Source organism: Benincasa hispida, chromosome 1 (assembly GCF_009727055.1).
Source record: "Benincasa hispida cultivar B227 chromosome 1, ASM972705v1, whole genome shotgun sequence".
NCBI classification, from domain to species: domain Eukaryota; kingdom Viridiplantae; phylum Streptophyta; class Magnoliopsida; order Cucurbitales; family Cucurbitaceae; genus Benincasa; species Benincasa hispida.
In genome coordinates, this window is record NC_052349.1 from 818,275 (window position 1) to 837,952 (window position 19,678).

At 33.6% G+C, this 19,678-nt stretch overlaps 2 protein-coding genes across 4 annotated transcripts; one reads left to right on the top strand and one right to left on the bottom strand.

Annotated features, from left to right (window-relative positions):
• Positions 1–879: 879 nt before the first annotated feature.
• Positions 880–17,213, top strand: LOC120068367 (protein disulfide isomerase pTAC5, chloroplastic). 2 transcript variants are annotated; one of them, XM_039020109.1, is made up of 7 exons: positions 882–1,623; positions 2,088–2,183; positions 2,314–2,448; positions 3,957–4,200; positions 4,808–4,845; positions 4,958–5,053; positions 17,195–17,213. In XM_039020109.1, exons 1-6 carry the CDS (start codon positions 1,024–1,026, stop codon positions 5,051–5,053), a joined length of 1,209 nt encoding a protein of 402 aa, XP_038876037.1. In that variant the 5' UTR covers positions 882–1,023; the 3' UTR covers positions 17,195–17,213. The 2 variants fall into 2 exon arrangements, with proteins under 2 accessions (XP_038876044.1, XP_038876037.1); XM_039020116.1 differs by lacking the exons at positions 4,808–4,845; positions 4,958–5,053; positions 17,195–17,213 and adding an exon at positions 4,664–4,725 and having other exon boundaries at positions 880–1,623.
• Positions 7,284–16,712, bottom strand: LOC120068350 (glutathione reductase, cytosolic). 2 transcript variants are annotated; one of them, XM_039020097.1, is made up of 17 exons: positions 16,425–16,712; positions 15,899–16,064; positions 15,624–15,688; positions 15,447–15,516; positions 15,182–15,253; positions 14,093–14,296; positions 13,037–13,110; positions 12,874–12,957; positions 12,163–12,250; positions 11,983–12,064; positions 10,999–11,072; positions 10,000–10,107; positions 9,802–9,866; positions 9,064–9,177; positions 8,438–8,537; positions 8,179–8,232; positions 7,709–7,804 (listed from the first exon to the last, which is right to left on the bottom strand). In XM_039020097.1, exons 2-17 carry the CDS (start codon positions 16,037–16,039, stop codon positions 7,709–7,711), a joined length of 1,491 nt encoding a protein of 496 aa, XP_038876025.1. In that variant the 5' UTR covers positions 16,040–16,064; positions 16,425–16,712. The 2 variants fall into 2 exon arrangements, with proteins under 2 accessions (XP_038876019.1, XP_038876025.1); XM_039020091.1 differs by lacking the exon at positions 16,425–16,712 and having other exon boundaries at positions 7,284–7,804; positions 15,899–16,039.
• Positions 17,214–19,678: the final 2,465 nt, after the last annotated feature.

Below are 19,678 nucleotides of genomic sequence, written 5' to 3' on the forward strand. Positions count from 1 at the left end.
GATTCTTGAGAGTGTAATTGTAACTATTAAAATAAAAAACCTCAACTAATATGATTTTTGTATGTTTTACATAATGGAAACATCTAGTCAGAGATTGCATCAAGCTTTTATTTTATTTTTGAAATATTGCTAATCAATGTCATCTGGACCTTTTGCCTACTATAAGATGAAAATTGGTTGGATTGTGAACTATTTCCAAGAGATTCAAGACCATATTCAATGCATCAAAAATAAAACAAAAGCTTGAACTTGATGTGATGCATTATTTCAAATAGTAGACATATATTGATACTAAAACATTATTACAGTTAAAAAATTATTATCAAATAGAAACCTACATTATTACAGATTTGAACGTATAGTCGAGAGTGTATTTGATTTAATTCTTTAAATTTTAATTTTGAAAATAAGTCATTTTGAAAAAAATTGAATTATTTGAGAACCATTCAAAATAGATTTTGGAACACTTTCAAATTGTACTTTGAATCGTTTTTTTTAAAACTTAAATAAAAAACATTTTTTAAAAAATATTTCTCTCTAATCAATCCAAACAAACTCTAAATCAATTTTAGATATCAATTACTTTAATTGTATGTTTCAAAATGATGGTGGTTGTACTATCAATTTTGAAGTTAAAATTCGGTTTTCTACCCTATATATAATAATAATAATTAAAAAAATTACTGATCAAATAAAAAAAGAAATTTTTATAGATAAAGAAAATATCTATTTACAGAAATAGCAAAAAGAAAATAGTGTTTGATTTCTATAAAAAAAAAGTTTTAAGTGAAAAATTTATAAATAAATAAATAAGTAAATAATAATAATAATTTGATGGTATGGCTATATGGCTTTGGCTGGCTGATGTCTGGGATTTCCCGCCAGTAGCTTCACGCAAAACGTGTGGTTTTAAATGGCCAGTCTGAGATTTTCCCCATCGGAAAATCATCTTCTCAAACTCTCTGCGTTCTTCCATTTCTCCTCTTTCTTCCACTCTCCTTTCAGTTTCTCTGCTGGATTTCAATGTCTTCCTCCATTACTCTTCCTCTCAATCCTTCTCTTCATCTCACTCCTCGCCCCTTCTTCTCCTCTTCTCTCTCAATCTTCTCATCTCCTAACCTCTCATCATCTCGTTCTCTTCCCAATTCCTTCGTATGCCGCTCTTTGAATCCCGCTAGCAATGACCGCGAGGAGCTCCGATGGCTCCGCGAGGAGCAACGCTGGTTTCGCGAAGAGGAACGGTGGATCCGCGAAGAGCAGCGTTGGGCCAGAGAACGCCAGTCGCTTCTGCAGGAAATTACTGAACTTAAGCTGCAAATTCAAGCGTTAGAACGCCGAAATTCAGTTCAAGGAGGAACGGTTTCGGTGTCGGATACTATTGCGAACATCGCCGGCCTGTTGCAGGTCTTGAAGGAGAAGAATCTGATCGCCGAGAGCGGGCCGACGGCGGGTCGCATTTTGTTGGATGAGAGTACTCGTGAAGAGGACGTGGAGATAGAGAAGAAGACAATTGTTGAAGAAGTCGTTAGGTTTTCCGAAGAAAGTAAGGCGGAGAAGGAGGTGAAGAAGGAGAGGAAGTCTTTGAGAATTGGTTCGGAAGGAGCGGAAGTCCTAGCGATGCAGGTCTGCTTGACATATGCATTTCTTCTATCAAATATTAGAAGGCGAGTTTTAAGTTCTGTGCTGCTTTTGTTCCTACGGTTTTCTGTCTTCGATAGAATTTAATCGAGTTTCTTAATCGTATGCAACCTGTTTGGTAAATCAAACTTGCTTATGATCGTTATATGCATTTGAAGCCTACTGCTTGAAAGGATAGAATTAAGTAGAATGAAGCCGACCAAAACTTAATCCTGCTAGACGTGATAGATAGGCTTATGAACACAGTCGATTGAACACTTTGGTAGAAGTTGAGATATATGTTTGGTTATATGAAATTCAGTTTAATCGAGTCTCTATCTTGTGGACTTCTTTGGTATTGTGAGGGTTATTTTCCTGATATTAGGCAATTGAGGTGTTTTAATTTCTTTTATTACGAAGATCATTGAAGAACATGCTTCTGTATTGTTCTGTCTCTACTGAAATGTCAGGAAGCATTGCTGAGGCTAGGATTTTACTCAGGTGAAGAAGACATGGAATTTTCAAGTTTCTCCAGTGGAACTGAGCGTGCTGTTAAGACTTGGCAGGTAAGATTGCTCTGGAATTGGTAGTAGTCTTTCATTCTTTACTAATTCAATGAAATTTATGAAGATTAAGTCCATATTCTTTCAATCCGTGACACTGTGTGGCTATGGTGTATATACTTTTATTTAATAGGCCGCCTCAGGTTTCCGTGAAGATGGTATAATGACTACAGACCTTCTTGAGATTTTATACAAAGAGAAAGTGACTGAGAGTGCTGGATCAGATGCCAAAACAGATGAAAAAGGGACTATTCCAACAGATCAGAGAGTATGTTCGAAAACTTTTTATTTCATATATGTGTTTGAATCAGAATCAAATGTCTTTCTGGTCGATAATCAGATGTCTTTCTGGTCGATAGAAGTATAGAGTGGATGTTTGGTTTTCTTTTCTTAGATGGAAAGTAACTAGTGGGTGCAACTGTCTGTCTTGTATGATTTAGTTGGAGAATAAATTTGATACTCGAGAGCCCACAGTCAATTTTCTTCCTATATCTTTAAGTAAGTAATGCGTTGCTTAGGAACCTTCCAATATACTTTTTCTTGACAAGGTTTATTCGAAAGGAGAGCCTAGAAGCAGTTTCTGCTCCATTTTTATTTTTTTATTTTTTTATTTTTTTTTTTATGAAATACCTGATTTCATTGGAAAAAAAAATGAAAGATACTGGGACTTACATAAAGAAGGCCATAAAAGAGCCAAATACAAGAAGTATTTGCTCCATTGATACAATTTAAATTTATAATCAAGTACCATTCTCTCACAGAATTTGATGTTAATCATCTTGTGGTTATTGTTTTTTTTTTTTTTTTTTTTTTTTTTTTTTGGGGGTCAATTTTACTTTCAATGAACTCGTAGGCAAATTTTTTCGTCATTTTATCTTTTAAGTGTTGGCAGTTGTAGGATTACTGTTTTGTCTGACACTGAATATTAGGCTCGGATGGGTAGGGTTTCTTTTTCAAATANCTATCATTTTTCAAAGTTTAAAACCTATTTTGGTCGTGATGTTTGAATCTTGTTATATTTTTGTCTCTAAACTTTCAAAAACAACCATTCTAGTTCCTAAATTTTTAAAAATTACTTTGCTCCCTACTACTAAAATTCTATTAACTCTTAAGTGAGATGACTTGTATTTTTGGATAACTATGTTGCCAAATAAGTTAATCATGCTAAAAAAATCTAGGGTTTCAAATTTAAATTAGATGGTAAAGCGATTTGTATAGAGTTTCAAAAGTCATTTTGGGTTCTAGATTTTGACTGATTCACTATTTGGACGCATTGGTCATTGACATTTTACTTCACCTTCATCTTGCTTAATCCATGTTGAATGTAATTTCATCTTTAAATAGATTTCATCCTTAAAAGTTAACAGAATCTTAACAGCAAGGACCTATATGAACACTTTTTAAAAGTTCAAGAATTAAAATAGACGTTTTTGAAAGTTTAAGGACTAAAGTAGAACAAGATTCAAAGTTTAGGAATCAAAATAGTACTTAAACTGTTTTTCAATTATGATGTTCACCAGTTGAATTTCTAGTCAAATTCTAAAACAAAAACAGATTTTTGAAAACTACTTTTATTAGTTATCAAAACTTAGCTTGGTTTCTAAAACATTAGTAGAAAGTAGATAACAAAACATAGGAACTTGTGAATTGAAGTAGTATTTATAAGCTTCATTTTCAGAAGCCATAACTAAAAAAACCAAATAGTTATGAAATAGGATCTAAATGCTTGCATTCTGAATATTGTTCTTCTACTCGGTGCTTTTTCTTCTTTTGCAGGGAAGTGAAAATGGAACTGTTATTAATTCAATAACTGAAATATCAGAGATCCAGAAGACAGTAATTAAAGAAGGTAGTGAAAGTTTTGATGTTTCCCAACAGCGAGTTTTTCTCATAGGAGAGAACCGATGGGAAGACCCCGCACGACTTCATAGTTCAAATGGAAAAGCTTCTGACGGCAAAACCAAAGACATATCTACCAAGTGTCTGACTTGTCGTGGGGAGGGTCGTCTGTTATGCTCAGGTACATGATTACCGATCATATGTTTTAAGTGCCTTCTTTTCTTTTCTTTTTAGGTTAAAATACTACTTTGATCTTTATATTTTGAAACTTGTTAAATTTAAGATTAGTTCAAAATACTAAGATTAAATTTAGACATTTGAATGTGTAGAAAATAAATTGAACTAATTCCAAGTACTGAGCCGGGTATGATTGGATTATCTAATGTTCTAGTAAAAAGTCTTGGAAGTATTTGTCATATTTTAAGAAGACTTTACCACTAATACCTTAGTTCAAGAGGACCTATTCTATCTGTTGTACAAACATAATAGGCTCTAAAAACACTTCAAGACCAAGCATATTTAGAAACTCTGTTATGACATTTGATGAGTCTCTAGAAGTATTAACTAAAAAGATGTGTATAAAACCGTTTTTAACTTTAATATGAACATAATTTAATTGGTTAAAACATATATTCTTGATCTAGGTCTAGAGGTCAGAGATTCAAATCCCCTACCCCACTTGTTGAACTAGCTTCAATTTGTTGCTCACACGTGCACACGCACAAATTGAATGCTCTTGAAATTCTACTCGCGTCATTTTCGATAATCAACCAGTTTTATTTTCTCAGAATGCGACGGAAGTGGTGAGCCAAATATCGAACCACAGGTGAAATCACTCGTGCACCCATTTCCATTCCCTAAGTTTTAAGATATGGGTGAATATTTCTCTGGTAATTTTGTGAGAGAAAAAAAGAATTGATTCGGTTGTATTGATGCAGTTTCTGGAATGGGTGGATGAAGGAGCAAAATGTCCGTATTGCGAAGGCGCTGGTTATATAATATGCGACGTATGCGAAGGGAAGACAGTTACGTAGGTATGATTACTTATCCGTTGTAAATAACGGCTCTTAATTATTTACTTATTAAGCTCTTATTCAATTTTGTTATACCTCTTTCGAATCTATATTATATATATACAGTAAAAATAAGACGATGTAATAATCTTTTTAACCCCCACCATAGTTGTAATAAAAAATAAAATAATAAATAAAAAAAAAAAAACTCCACCTTGGCATTATAATTGGGCAGATTTATGGGTTCTAAAGTACCCATGATAGGCTACAAAAGTCGGGGGGATAATGGACATTATTATCAATTCTACGAGGGAAAGTATTCAGATTATCCTGTACTTACGTTAGGGCTATTAGATAATTTTAAAGATTAAAAAACTCAATAGAAGATTGCATTATGACTGTAAGTAGTCTTAATTTGTCCTGAATGTTAATGCTAGAGAGCTTTTAATTTTTCTTTAAGAAAAAAAAGAAAAGAAAAAAGAGTTGTTTAGTCTATAGAGTTATCTAGTCAACTGATCTAAGTTTCTCCTATTTTAGAATTAATTCTCCATGATTTATATTCTATTTTTAGACAAATTCGATTCTTATGACATATTTTGGAATAATTTTAAAATTGTTGAAATCACTTTATTTTTGATGATTTGAAATTGCATTAAAAAGTGTAAAGTTAAATATTAAATTAACTTGAGGATCAAAGACGTATTTCATAGTAATTTTACTGACAAAAATGATATTTAACTATTTTAAAATAACACCCGAAGATACTATTAATTTCTTATTTAGATAGTTTCTGCTATCAATGTTGTAGATCATGCAGTGCTTGCTAATTTACCTTACGAATAGATAGGTTGAGTTTAAAACTCATGTAATTGGAAGGATATATTCCATTCAAATTTTATGAACTTAATAAATATAAGAAAGTTAATGAACCAAATAAATAAAACATTCGAGTTAAGAAATTAAATCCGTAATTTCGCACCTGTCCACTTCATATTTCCTCGATCATCCCAAAAATGCAATCGGCATTGAGACTAAATTTATCATTTTTTTCAAGTTCAAGACTGTCAAGTTTGTAAATGTAGAAAATCTAAATTTGAATTCTGATTCCCGTTTCATTTTAATTTCCAACCTCAGTGAAGTTATTTCGACTCTTACCATGACCCTTTCATAAATTATTTAACAAATTTTTTTGACATGTTTGGTTTTGAAACGTACAAGATTCTTGTGAAATAATTAGTACCAAAAGTTAAAATAAGCCCATTCTCTTTTTTTAAGAAAAGGCTCGAGTAATTTTTTATGCACCAAAATCAAATTATTTAAAGATTTGAGAATAATAGAGATGAAAAGATATGCATGAAAGCATTCTTTTCAATCTCTGAATTTTTTTTGCCACGTCGATTAAGGAACGTATAAAATAATTCGCATATTTAGAATAATTTTGATTTAAAAAATTGCAAAAACAATTTGTAATTAAAACCATAAATATTCTCAAAATCACAGGTAGTAAAAAAACTAGTTTTCACAAAATAGAGAATAAAATCAAAACATATTTAACTATTTAATCTAAGTATAAAATTCACAGTATGTATATTTTTTCCCATTAGAAAACAAAAACTCATTTAATAATAAATCAAATATGCACTTTTTTAAAAAAGATATAAAAAATATTTAAAAAAGAAAGTTGAAAATCCCATTTGGTAATCATAAGATTTTTTTTTGTTTTTGTTTTTTAAAATTAAACCTATTTCAAATGATTTCCATCTTTCTTAAGAAAAATTGTTGAATTTTAACTTCAAAATAATATTAATAATAATAATATTTTAAAATATTATTTTTAGTTCTAAAAAATTTGTTTGATTTTTTAAACTATTGATGAAAAGGAGATAAGAGAAGAAATTTGGATATGAAAGCAATATCCATGTGCTTCATTTTCAAAAATGAAAAGTAAAAACAAAATAATATCACACGGGGCTTAAAATAACAAAAAGTTAGACATGATTTTTTTCTTTTGCTGATATGTCAACATTTCCATAGATTGTCATAAAAATAATTCATGACTATATCCTTAAATGTTAAGTATATTTTTTATTTTATAATTTTTTTTTTCAAAAATTCATTGATTATAAGTAGGGCAGCCGACAGGTAAACAAACAGCTAAAGGGAAAAGGTAAACTTAATCAAAATTTAAAGACTGAACTAAAATTTATCAATTAAGAAAAGTTACCAAGACAACCAAACTTCGCAAAACGAATTTCGAAAATTACAAACAAATAAAACAAACACAAATTATACCTTTCAAACCGGATAAACCAACGAGTGAACTCCACATGGAGGAGATATCCAGAACCTAGAAACTCTTTGACAACAATATAAAATAATCTAAGGAAGTAATCCAGTAAAAATTTACACATTTAACCGAAATATTACCAACTTAGTTCGGTAAAAAAAGAAAAAAGCCCCATTATAAATAATAACTAATAACCCCAGGCTCACATATTTTGACCTGGCGAACTTCTTATTCCAACCAAATAAATAAAAAAAAAAAACTATTTATATATAATTTGATCTATATATGCCCGTAGTGACATTTCTGCAAATTAACAAAACCAGAACCATATTTTACTTACCATCGAGACGTGGCATCTTGTAACGCTCCAGTAAAATGTGGGTGTGGGTTTAAAGGTTTGTTTTCAATTTGCTACCTGCTTCAATTCGCCTAGTTACACTTCGCATCGTCACGAACTCCTCTGCCGCAGATGGGTGTATTCCGACCTGTTTCAAGTTCCAATGCTTAAATACGAGTTCAAAATTATTTCTGGAAAACTTTAAAGACACTTGAGAATGCTTCAATGCTTGTCGTTAAGGGCATTTTAAAATCACATTTTTTAACACTTTAAAACTCCTATTCTAAGTCCTTGGAAAGTTATTCCAAATAAGCCTAACTTACCGCTACTTACAACCTTGACTAACCAGGAGGACCTCTCTCCACTCCATCCGTAAATAAGGGCAAACAAGATCATTGGAATTCGAAGCAAACTACCATATTCTTTGTTTAATAATATTATGAGTGCTTGAAAAATCATCATTTTCTAATTATTCTAGAAGTTATATCCTATAAGGGCAAAGGAGATTAGATGAAAACTTACAGTGCTATCAAACTGTTGCTTGGTTGCTCCACATTTAAGAGCGACAGCGATTCCCTGAAACGAGCCATGCCATGTAAATGTTGCAAACCAAACTTCAACTTTATTATGAATCACAAATAAATGGAAAAGTTAAGGATCGGCAGTGCCTGGCCCAAGTCTTACTTGTTTGGTCCATTTTTTAAGAAGTAAATGAAATACTAGTCCTATAATAGAGTGTGGCAAATAAGACCATATTTTCTAAATTAATTACAAAAAGTACCTGCATAATTTCAGGAGCATCAGGACCACACATCGATGCACCAAGGACCTTTTGTGTGTCGCCATCAACCACGAGCTTCATGACTGTCTTCTCTTGTCGGCTATAACATAATCAGAATTGCATATTGCATATAAGTAACAAGAAATTGCCCATAATTAAGAAAGTGTATCAACTAAAATATTAATCACACCGAGGAGCTCAGACTAACTGCCCAAGTGAGCATGTCACTAGAAAATGGTTTGATTCAAATGATAGTTTGAGAAAATATAAAAGCCACTTCCCAAACGCCTAGATGGCAATTAGAAATTCCTTTCATACAAAGAGTAATGTTAAAGATAAACTACGTAATTGATTTGCATTAGTATTCAGGTACCATTCTTCTGTTCTGGTTTTTCATGTATTAATTAACTTGAGTTAATTGGGAATTTAAATTGGTACCCTAAGAAAGTTAGGCCTTAGAACACATTTTTCTGGATAGCATATTCATCAAGAAATGGAAAGGTATGTCAAATTGAGGACTACAGTTTCAGTCACAATCAAATCTCACCCATAATCACCACACATCAATGATTGCATGGTAATATTATTGATTTATTCGAGTTTTGATCTAAATAAGTTTTACGTACCCAGAGATTGTATTCTTCATTGGATTGAACGAAGATGTGTACACCAGAATGTCACCCTTTGCCTTCTCTACAGCTTCTTCTTCACTTAGGCCCACAACAGAGAGAGGAGGAATACTGCAATCGAGTAGAATAAATTGATGGATTAGTGATGAGCTTACAATAAAATGTTCGCTGGAAAGTACTTTAATAGAAGCATGTGCAACTGAATAATGCATACTTAGATATCAATCTAACAATAAATAAGAACTCAATTCAACATGTAACAGAAACAAAAGTCTAGACGGACATAATGATCTCCCTTATATCTTGCTCTTTTCCTCTTCATTTCTCCCAACATAAGGATTTCAAGAACCTTCCCTAGATTTATACATATTGGAGTGAAAATTTTAGAAGTCCTTTGGCTTTTGTGGTTTCTTGATTGTAAAACCATTTTAGTGAATGGTTGTTAACCATATAACCCCCACTACCCAACACACAAACACAAACACAAAAAAAAAGAGGGGAAGAAACCACTATTTTTCTGGCAAGATTGAGCAGATTATATTCTTCAATCAAGTGACCTATTCAATATTTGCAGCAGCTGACTTATTTGCGTTAAATTTAGTGTTATGAACATACTATTTTCCTCGAGCAGGTACACAAATGTTAATGGACATAATCCTCAATTTGCATTTGAAATACAGACAAATTATTGGAATATAACAACAAAAATTCTATTAAAAGACAGCAATTTCTTACCAGAATACGGCATAGGGTACAAAATTGTAGTCCGGTTTGGTAGGTTCACCACCAAAAACAGTGTTCTGCAAATAAATAGAAAAAGAAATATAGGATTGAAGTGCCATCAGAATTAACAGGACTAATATTTAAAATATTCATGAGAAAGGAGCAGTGGTTTAATAGATTAATATCGAAAGAAAACAATACAATACATACAGCAAAGTATGATCCCTCCATTAGAGCCACAGGCGTAAGATTCATTCGATTAGTAACATCTCCAATAGCCCAGATACTAGGTACAGTCGTGCGTGAATAATCATCAACCTGGACGGGGGAAACATTTTTGTAACTTCCTATACTAGTAAGAACAGAAACAAGCCAAAGAATTCCTTATAATGGCATGCACAATAAGTGAATGAAAACGGATAATCCCATTCAACATAACTATACTGATCATCCAATGAAGAATTAAGCTAACGGCACACCAAATGAGTAAACGTGGCAAACACCACAAATCTGCCCAGGATAAAAATACAGTCCATCCAATGGGGTAGTTTAATTCATTAAATACCATTTTCATTTTACAAGGGGTAGTTTAAATGGATTAAAAGGAAACTTCCGTTCGTTAAAATCATCAAAACTAGCTAAAGCAGCTTGGTCAGGTGAAAGTAGCTAGTTCCAATTCTTTTCCATTCAAAGTCTCCATCTGCACAAATTATTATGAGCTTGGCGGCATATTAGCTGGTAACTAGATTAGGCATATTAGCAGATATAAATGTCACAACTCATATTTCACCTTTCTTACGTTCCCTAATTACAGCTTTTCACGTTTTATAGCAGCACTCAACACTCAGTCGTATAAATATTTCTAGGTCAACATCCCAGGTGTGCAATAACCTACAGATGAAAGACTAGCTGCCCCAACTATCAGTTTAGAGGAGAAGAATCACATTCAGATCTTTATAGGTGACAATTAGATGGCAACATGAAGCAGATGCAGTTTTTTAAAAAGATTTCGAAAAAAATGTGCATTTTGTTTAACCAAAAAAGCAACATGAATTAGAACGAATGTTTAATAAACAAGCACAATACAAAAAATGGAAAGCCAAAAACAAAACGAGCCAACAAAAAAAAAGGAAGCTAACAAGACCAACAACCCAGTGGGCCGCGAAAACAATATGCAATAGTAAAAAAGGGCAAGATAGATAATATGACCTTCACAGCACCGTGACGATCAACTTCGACACCAACTGCTTTCAAATTTAATCTTTTTGAATTAGGAGCACGACCTGTAACAAACTCGTCACTTATCAACGTATCATGCAAATAACAATGTCATACTTGAGAGTTGAGAGAACCACCAAACATTTAAAAGCACTCTACAACCAGAAATTAACATTAATCCGGTCAATCTCATCCTAAAACTCCATACAACAAACTTAGGGACTAATTCTGACTACAGATATTCATGCAGATGAAGTTGTCAAATTATAAAACAAACAAGTATTCATTTCTATTATAATTGTGCAGTATTCGGGGCCACTTACTTGAAGCAGACCTCGACTAACCTACATGAAAACTACCTGACTCTATAACATTTTGATGTTAGGAAAAATCATATTGATACTCAATAGGACACCAATATGGTTGGAACCTACAACATTTATGCTTCAAGGGTTCACAACTCAACCATTTAACCACTGAACCATTCATTTACTCGCTCATCTGGTAAATGATTTAAAGGCTGTACTCCATAAATCTCCCTTCCCTCACTACCTTTCCAGCTCCAGGTAACCCCCATCTAGAACATCAGCTCTAGTTTAATCCAACTGCAGTGCTTCAGTTTTGAGGCTGAACTGAAAACCTTGTGGTGACTGGTTGCATCATCCAAGGTTTATTGATCTGAATCTCTCTAGTAATTTTGACCCAAACATTTTTTTTTTCTTTTTAACCCAAGATTTATTAATCTGAATCTCTAGCGAATCATTTGGCACATTCTTATTTAGAATTCAGGATCATACAATTTAAGCCATTGCAAATAAAGTCTGTAAAGTCTAGATTCTATTATTCTCTCTCTTGCTGGTTCTATCAAATTGCCTCCTACTTTTCATAAAATAGACACCATTCACGACCTCAAGGAAAATACAGATGAGTGCAATATTTTTTTCAAGAGGTTATTAAAAGTGAGGAGATAACTACCAGTCGCAAACAACACAGCATCTGCCAACAACTCCTCGCCATGATCTGTGATAACTTTTATTCCGTCCTCTGTTTTTATCAACTGAGTTCACAGAAAATTGGGACCAGTATTATCTTCTTAAATGCGTACAAATGAAACATTTAAAATAGGTCAAAAGAGCAAGAAATCATGGAAAGTACTTCTGTCAAATTTGTTCTTAGGTGCATATTAATTCCTCTGGCTTCCAGGTTCCTTGCAACCACTGCTCTCATTTCATCGTCAAAACCTCTGAAATATAACGTTTTTAATCATAGTATCCTAGAGCAGTAGCATAACATAATAAAGACACCAGCACATAGCCATTGATAGTATCAGGATGCTGTTAGGCCACCAGTTATATATAAGTATGAGCACAAGGGTAGGAAGGGTAAAGAGATGGTTATTGGGGGAGAAATACCTTCTAGTAGTGGAACCTACTAGAACCACCGACAGTTAGAGAGATAGGGGGGGGGGGGGGGGGGGGGGGGGGGGTGTTATATGCAGTCTTGTAGGCGGGAAACTGTTTTATCTTTCTTCTCTCGAGAGTGGGAGGAAGAACAGTTTGTACTGCTTTCGGGCTTCTTTGAATCTACTAAGAGGTTTCTATTTGATTCCTATCAGATGCATCCACATGGTCATATTTTTTCGTCTTTTATTTCCTGTTATTTTTTGTTTTGGGATCATGTTTGAATGTCTTCGTCAATAATTGGTCCCAAAGGGAAAATGGTCAATGGTTATTAGAGTTGAAGAAGACAACAGCAACCACTGCACCACATCATACAGTTTCTACAATCTGTATCTAAGTATGAGGCAGTTTGATCCTTCAAAAATCATTAAAAGGGTTAAAGAGCATGGAATAAGGTGTGTTATACCTTAGCGGAAGTTCCCTTCTAAAACATAGGTCAACTTTAGCACCCATACCATTCCAGATCGAAGCAAATTCAACAGCAATGTACCTAACAACAGAAAAGAAGTTATGATCCTCCATCAAAAAACACGATGAAGATGTATTGATGAGAGAGAGAGAGAACGCACCCTCCTCCAAGCACCACGACACGCTTAGGCAACTCCTCTAGACTCAAAGCCTCATCGGATGTTATCCCCCACTCCTAGAAATTTTCAACAGTAAAGTAAGAGGAAAATATTAAATCCAATGATTGGGCCTCAAGAGAATAGCATCGGCAGAACCAAAAGTTCTCCAAAAGTAAGCCCACATTTACCAGACAAAAAAGGTGCATCAAGGTCTCAGATACTTGATATGCTAAAGCAAATACAACCAGCATTCATGTCAATAAATGTTCACACAATGGTTTAAGTCCTCAAAGTTGCAAACGGAAAAGAAAAATTAGATATAAAATGGAGCCAAATATGTGGAATTTAATGACAGATAAGGTATAAATTGAATTGTATATCCATACAAAAAACTCCTCAGTTGAAAGTATAGCATTACTCTGCAACCAATTGGCAGTAAGAATCCACGTTTATGAACAAATGGGTACACAGATAGCATAATTTTCATACCTAGAACGACAGTCATGTGAATACAATAATGTCCAATCAAATCCCTAAAGCAATTTACTGAATTTAAATCACTGTTCATGTGTGCAACTTTCTTGATCAGCATGACCACATAACTTCTCAAAACCCCTAAGACTTTTAGTGCGTATAGATCGAAGTCGTATCAGAACATAATTCACATTATATATTTCTCTCTCATCTCCATTAGGCAATAGACAACTAGATAGACCAATATAAAAGATGTGGAGAAAATGGTTAAGGAAATCAAATAAAATAAACAAACAGAATTTCAGGTCTCCTTAGGAATTAACACTTCTAATAATGAAAAGATTGTTTTAAGAAAATGTTGACAAAGAATTTAACTTACACGAAAATTTAATATCAAATTCAGGATATATACATGTACGCAATTTCTTCATAAGCATTTAAAACAACAAAAGTCGGCAAATTTCTCCACAGAAATGGATAGCATCAGATACTTATTATTAAAAGGTGACGTCAAGTAATTCCGTTCAACAGAGAGAAAAGAAAAGGAAACAGAGAGAGAGAGAGAGAGAGAGAGCAGCCTGCTACCTTCCCGGGAATATCAGGAATGACAGCTCTACTGCCAGTTGCAATCAGTATGTGCTTTGCTGAATAGCATATTTTGGTACCATCAAGTTGTGTCACCTCAACTTCATGTGGACCAACAATCTTTCCCTCTCCTTCATACATTTTTACTCCTGAATTAGTCAGTAAACGCTTGTAAATTCCATTTAATCGGACTATCTCATCTGTCTGCAGTTCAAAAGTTAACAGAAGTATATGATTCCATATTAGACAAGAAAAACCGGTATATGAATTAATAAAATAAAAGGGCACAAATACAATTCCTTACTGGTTACTAGAAGTGTTACTAGGGAGAGCAACAATGTGTGCTAGAAGAAATGAAAAGAACAGATACTCTTAATCTTTGCCAATAGTCTGAGAAAGGCATGTGTGCCATAAGAAATGATAAATTGGACGTAACTGAAAATTGTATCCTAAACAACTAAAACATACATTTGGCTCCAGGGACAAGCCCTACTTTCATAATTTCATACATCAATAAAATTTGTTTCTTATAAAAGAGAAGAAGAACGAGGAGAGGAAAAAAGTTCCGACTTTCCAGCATTTGATCTCATTTGGGGGGAATGCAGGTCACCATTATGCTTTGTCTATAAATGCCACATTCTCAAAATATTTTAAGAAACATGGAGATCAAATGCACAACTCCCAGTTTTGCACATCGGGATTAACAACTTTTTTCTGTTCGCCATCAAAGTTTCAAAATGCAAAAATTCTAAAAAGAGACACAAGAAAAGGGGAAGAAACTAGAGACAGATAACTTTGCTTGAACTGGAGAGGATTAACTACCTTTCTTCCTATCAGACTTGCACTGATGGTGTATTATCATTAAGTCATGGAAAGAACTTAAGTTTAATTCAAAACATTTATTAAGGACTTGCAACCTTTGGAAACCCACTTAGACCTAGTTACCGTCCAGGTCTCTATGTAGATATACCCAAGAAATCTTATTCAAAATGAATTTATGTACTTCATTGAAAAAACAAACTCTATATGGTTTGTTTTGAAATTGATAGAGGTCACATGCAAAACATCAACTTTAAGTAACATACATACCTTCTTTCGTAAAAGTTTCTTCCAATCAAAATCTACTTTCTCATTCACATCCCAACCAAAACTTCGAGCATCCTACACAACACAACACATGCTTTATTTACAATATTCACGTTTACAGAACAAAATATTTTTTTATTGACATGAAATATGACTTTAGGGTGCATTTGGAGAGTGACTTTAATAAAATAAATGTTGCCATGAGTCTAACAAAAACTAGTGAACACTATTGCATTTATAATTAAATTTACAAAAATTACATTCTAACCTGAAGCTCAGGACCAAATGATGCACCATACACTAGAATCTTTTTGGGTACACAGCCACGAATGACACACCTAAATTGCCAAATGAGATAAAACATGATAAAGAATATTTAGTGACTCCTATATCAACTTTGTAAAAACAATAAAAAAGATTTTGAGCACTTAGAAGGACAACATACGTTCCACCAATTCCTCCAACTACTTCTGAGCTGATTGGATCGAATGGAAGTTCACAGATGCCAACCTTCCAACATATTTTCACATGTAATTAGCAAGTGGTTAGCAATCAATCCGTTCAAAAGATATACCAAATAAGAATAACAGTTGCAGAAAAGAGCATATAAAATGTTAACGATATCGATAGTTAAATCTACACATATGACCATAAATGAATCATCAATATACACGTGAAACTAAACTAATGCACTCTTCAGAATAAGTCAATATATGTAACCTTCGCTCCATGACTAGCTGAAAATCTACTAGCACGAACACCACCACTTCCTGCTCCAATAACGAATAAATCAAAGTCATAGTGTTCCTCCACTTCGGCCTGATGGCTCAGTTCCCCATCTATGAGCATCTTCCTCGACATAGCTGGCGAATATTTCGGGCTAAGTCTGCGGTAAACAGAAAATCACTAAATAGATGAAGAACAAACAATCAAACGATAAAGCTGAATGCGTTCAGCAGCAAGGAACTCGCAAACGATGATAAAGAAAAGAAACCGATAAGAATTTCGGAACATATTGATTTGTTAATAGAGAAACAAAAGTCCTATTGAAATTGCTAAGCCGCCGCCGCCGCCGCCACGTGATGAAAAAGTAGACTAGAAAAATCAACAGTCAACTTCACGAAGATACAAGCAGAAGAATAAACAAAATGAATTCGCGAATCTACATTCATCCAAACGAAACACAAAACAAGAACAGTCAAACAACGCATCAACAGTCAAACAAGAAAATATGAATAGAATCTACCTTTGCAAAGTTGAAGGCTGCGAGAGGAGAAACTCTAGGGCTTCGACAGGGAAGAGAAGAATGACGACGGCTCGAGAGCCGAACGTTGATTGGGTGTATTTATAGGTACTGAGTTGTGATTCAGTGAGAGCGATGGAGGCCGCGAAGAGAAAGAATCAGCGATATGCTTTGCGTGTACCTGGCGATGCCGAAACTTTTCGCTTTGGTTATTATTTTTATTTTTGTTTAGCTTTCTTCGAAATTCAATGATGACGTGGCGCCGTTTGAAGCCCGCGCTTACTCGCGCCATAAGCCAGTAATTTTCCACGCATCACATTTTCTAGCTTTAATGCGGAGGGTCCTTTTTCTTGGTTCTTTTATGCTTATTTTGGGGCTTAGGCAAAATTTCATATACTTTGCTTGTATAGAAAATTTTGTATATTCTATTGTGTGTCATGCCAACTCACTTTTTTAAAAATAGAGTGAAATTTATTGACTTTATTGTGAGTCTACTTTTTCTAGTCTATCACCTTTAAAAGTTGGTTTTTCTAGTCTACTTAAGTAACCATTCAATGCTTATCCTTATTTAAAATTTTAAATTCTATACTTCTATGCTTCATTTTAGGGATTGTTATAGATGGAAAAAATAGCAAACTATTTTCACATATAGCAAAATAAGTTAGGACACTGGAAAATGTTTTTATTTTTATTTTTTTTCAAAATATCAGAAACTATCCTTTCTTAATTTGAAATTCGCGTGATTTATTCTTCTCCATCGTCCGATTTTTCAGGTCTTCGCATCATCGCAAAGTTCGTCTTCTCCTTCTGATTTTCACATCTTCACTCGAAATTATTATTGCCACTGACTTCTTCTTCCTCCTCTAATTATCACGTATTCACCAAAATTTGATTATTTAGTTTATTCACCAACATTTGATTGCTTCACAGAAAAATCAAAGAGGATGATCATGCAATTGCCTTGTTATTGGTACGTTCTTCTTCTTCTTCTTCAATTGTTAGGTTTTTCAGAATGTTTTCACTATATGTGTTTAGCTTCTTCTTCTTCAAATCGAATTGATAATATTGTTTTTCTTCCACAATCAATTGAAATTTAATAAGTTGTTCTTCTTTTTCTTTAGTCTATCTTCTTTTTAGTGATCTTTTTGTTATTTTCTAGTTGATCTTATTCTTCTTTTTCTTCAATTATTGAAATTTAACTGTTTCATCTCAAATTCAATTGATCGAAATAAATCGTTGTGATAGAGTTCTATTAATGTCTATCAAGGATGGTGATAAATCTTTGTCGCTGTCTATCGCTGATATTCACAATGAGTTGTGTTTGTGTTCTATCACTGACTATTAGATAGAGTTTTACCTATCAAGTTTTATCTAATAGAGATTTCAATTGATAATTGTTTTGTTTTGAATTGAGTTATGTATAACTGTGTAGTGATAGACAGTGATACATTTGTATCACTATCCATCATGCAATATTTTCTTCTTCTTCTTAATCTTATCGCATACAACATTTTCTTCCTAATCCCTAAAAGTAAATAAGAGTTGCTAATCAAATTGCAAATTGATAGCTGCTGAAATAACTTTATCTTCGTCTATCATACGTTTATTTCTATATTGTTGGGGTTGATGCCCTAAATCTTGTAGGATCCTATAGTTTGTAATTGTATTGTACAAACATTTTATTTATGTAATAAAGTATATGATGTTTTATTTTAAAACTAGTTGCATTAACTACAAACCAATAAACTAACATTAAAGGTTATCTTGTAGCTTAAACATTATGTAGGGACATACGGATGGATCATATTTAAGTGATAACCTAAATGGTCTGTAGTAGATGGATAAGGTTGGATACTTTATCCTGATGACACTACGAGTATGACCCGCTTTTTAGATGTCAAAATTATTGTAAAGTGCTACAAATGATCTGATTTTGATCGTTCATGTGGAGACATGTGAGCGGGGATATTCTATACAAATGAGTTTGTATAAGACCGGACCACGAAATATTTAGTCTCATTATATGACGTCGTTCATAATGGAGAATTACATTTCACCAGGATAAACATAGGTAATGCGATATGAATCCTGAGTGAGTTGTGAACTCTTGCCTATGAAGGCAACCCTTTGATTTGTATGGGTGAGAGTGGCCAAATCGCTGACTCAACAAGCCTACCATTTTGGGCACTTCATTAAAGACCATTCACTTCAATAAAGACTAACAGTTGCACTCTTCACACTACAGATATATTGATGTGTCCACTGGATATAACCAATCAACAGTACGATCACCCTTCAAAAATTGCTCGTAAGTACAGTTGGGCCAAAATTATTTGTAACGACCCGACCCCTAGGACTCAAGTTAGGCTGTTACTAAACACATGCATGCATGGAACTTAAAACAACATCCTTTTATAGTGAAATAAATGCTAAATAAATAAGTTGAACTCAAAAGACCTTCATTAAATTCAGATATTAAAACATAGACGATAGGGTATCCATAAATTATAAATGATAATAAGTAGGTTTAAAAACAAATCTTAATAGTAAGTTTCAAACATCAAATTGAAAGTTGAAAAACACGGAAAGAAATTTAAATATCATGAGCGGAAGCATAAAACTGGTCCCTAGTGGCTCGTTCAAGGATTTCTCTTGTCATTCGCCAGTACGTCCTTGCCCTTACCTGAAACATAAACATGAGAAATGGTGAGTATAAAATACTCAGTAAGTAACCCCACTACTGGGGTCAAGCTAAGCATTTATGACCAATAAATGCAACATGAACTGAAGCTTTCTACTAGTGGGACATGAAAATTTTCCTTACATGGCTCACTCTTTTTCCTTCCCCCTAGAATGCACCTCCTATGTACACCCCAGGTCCTCTCTATGAATGTAGGAACGTGTACATCTTTTGTACACATTGTTATGCATACAACTCTTTCATATACACATGACCTACTGAATATGTACCTCTTACGTACACATGGTTATGCATACATCTCTTTCATATACACATAACGCACTGAATGTGTACCTCTTTCGTACATAAGGTTATGTACACATTTCTTTCATATACACATAACCCACTGAGTGTGTACCTCTTTCGTATACATGGTTATGTATACACCTCTTTCGTATACACATAACCCATTGAGTGTGTACCTCTTTCATACACATGGTTATGTATACACCTCTTTCGTATATACATAACCCACTGAGTGTGTACCTCTTTCATACACATGGTTANTGAGTGTGTA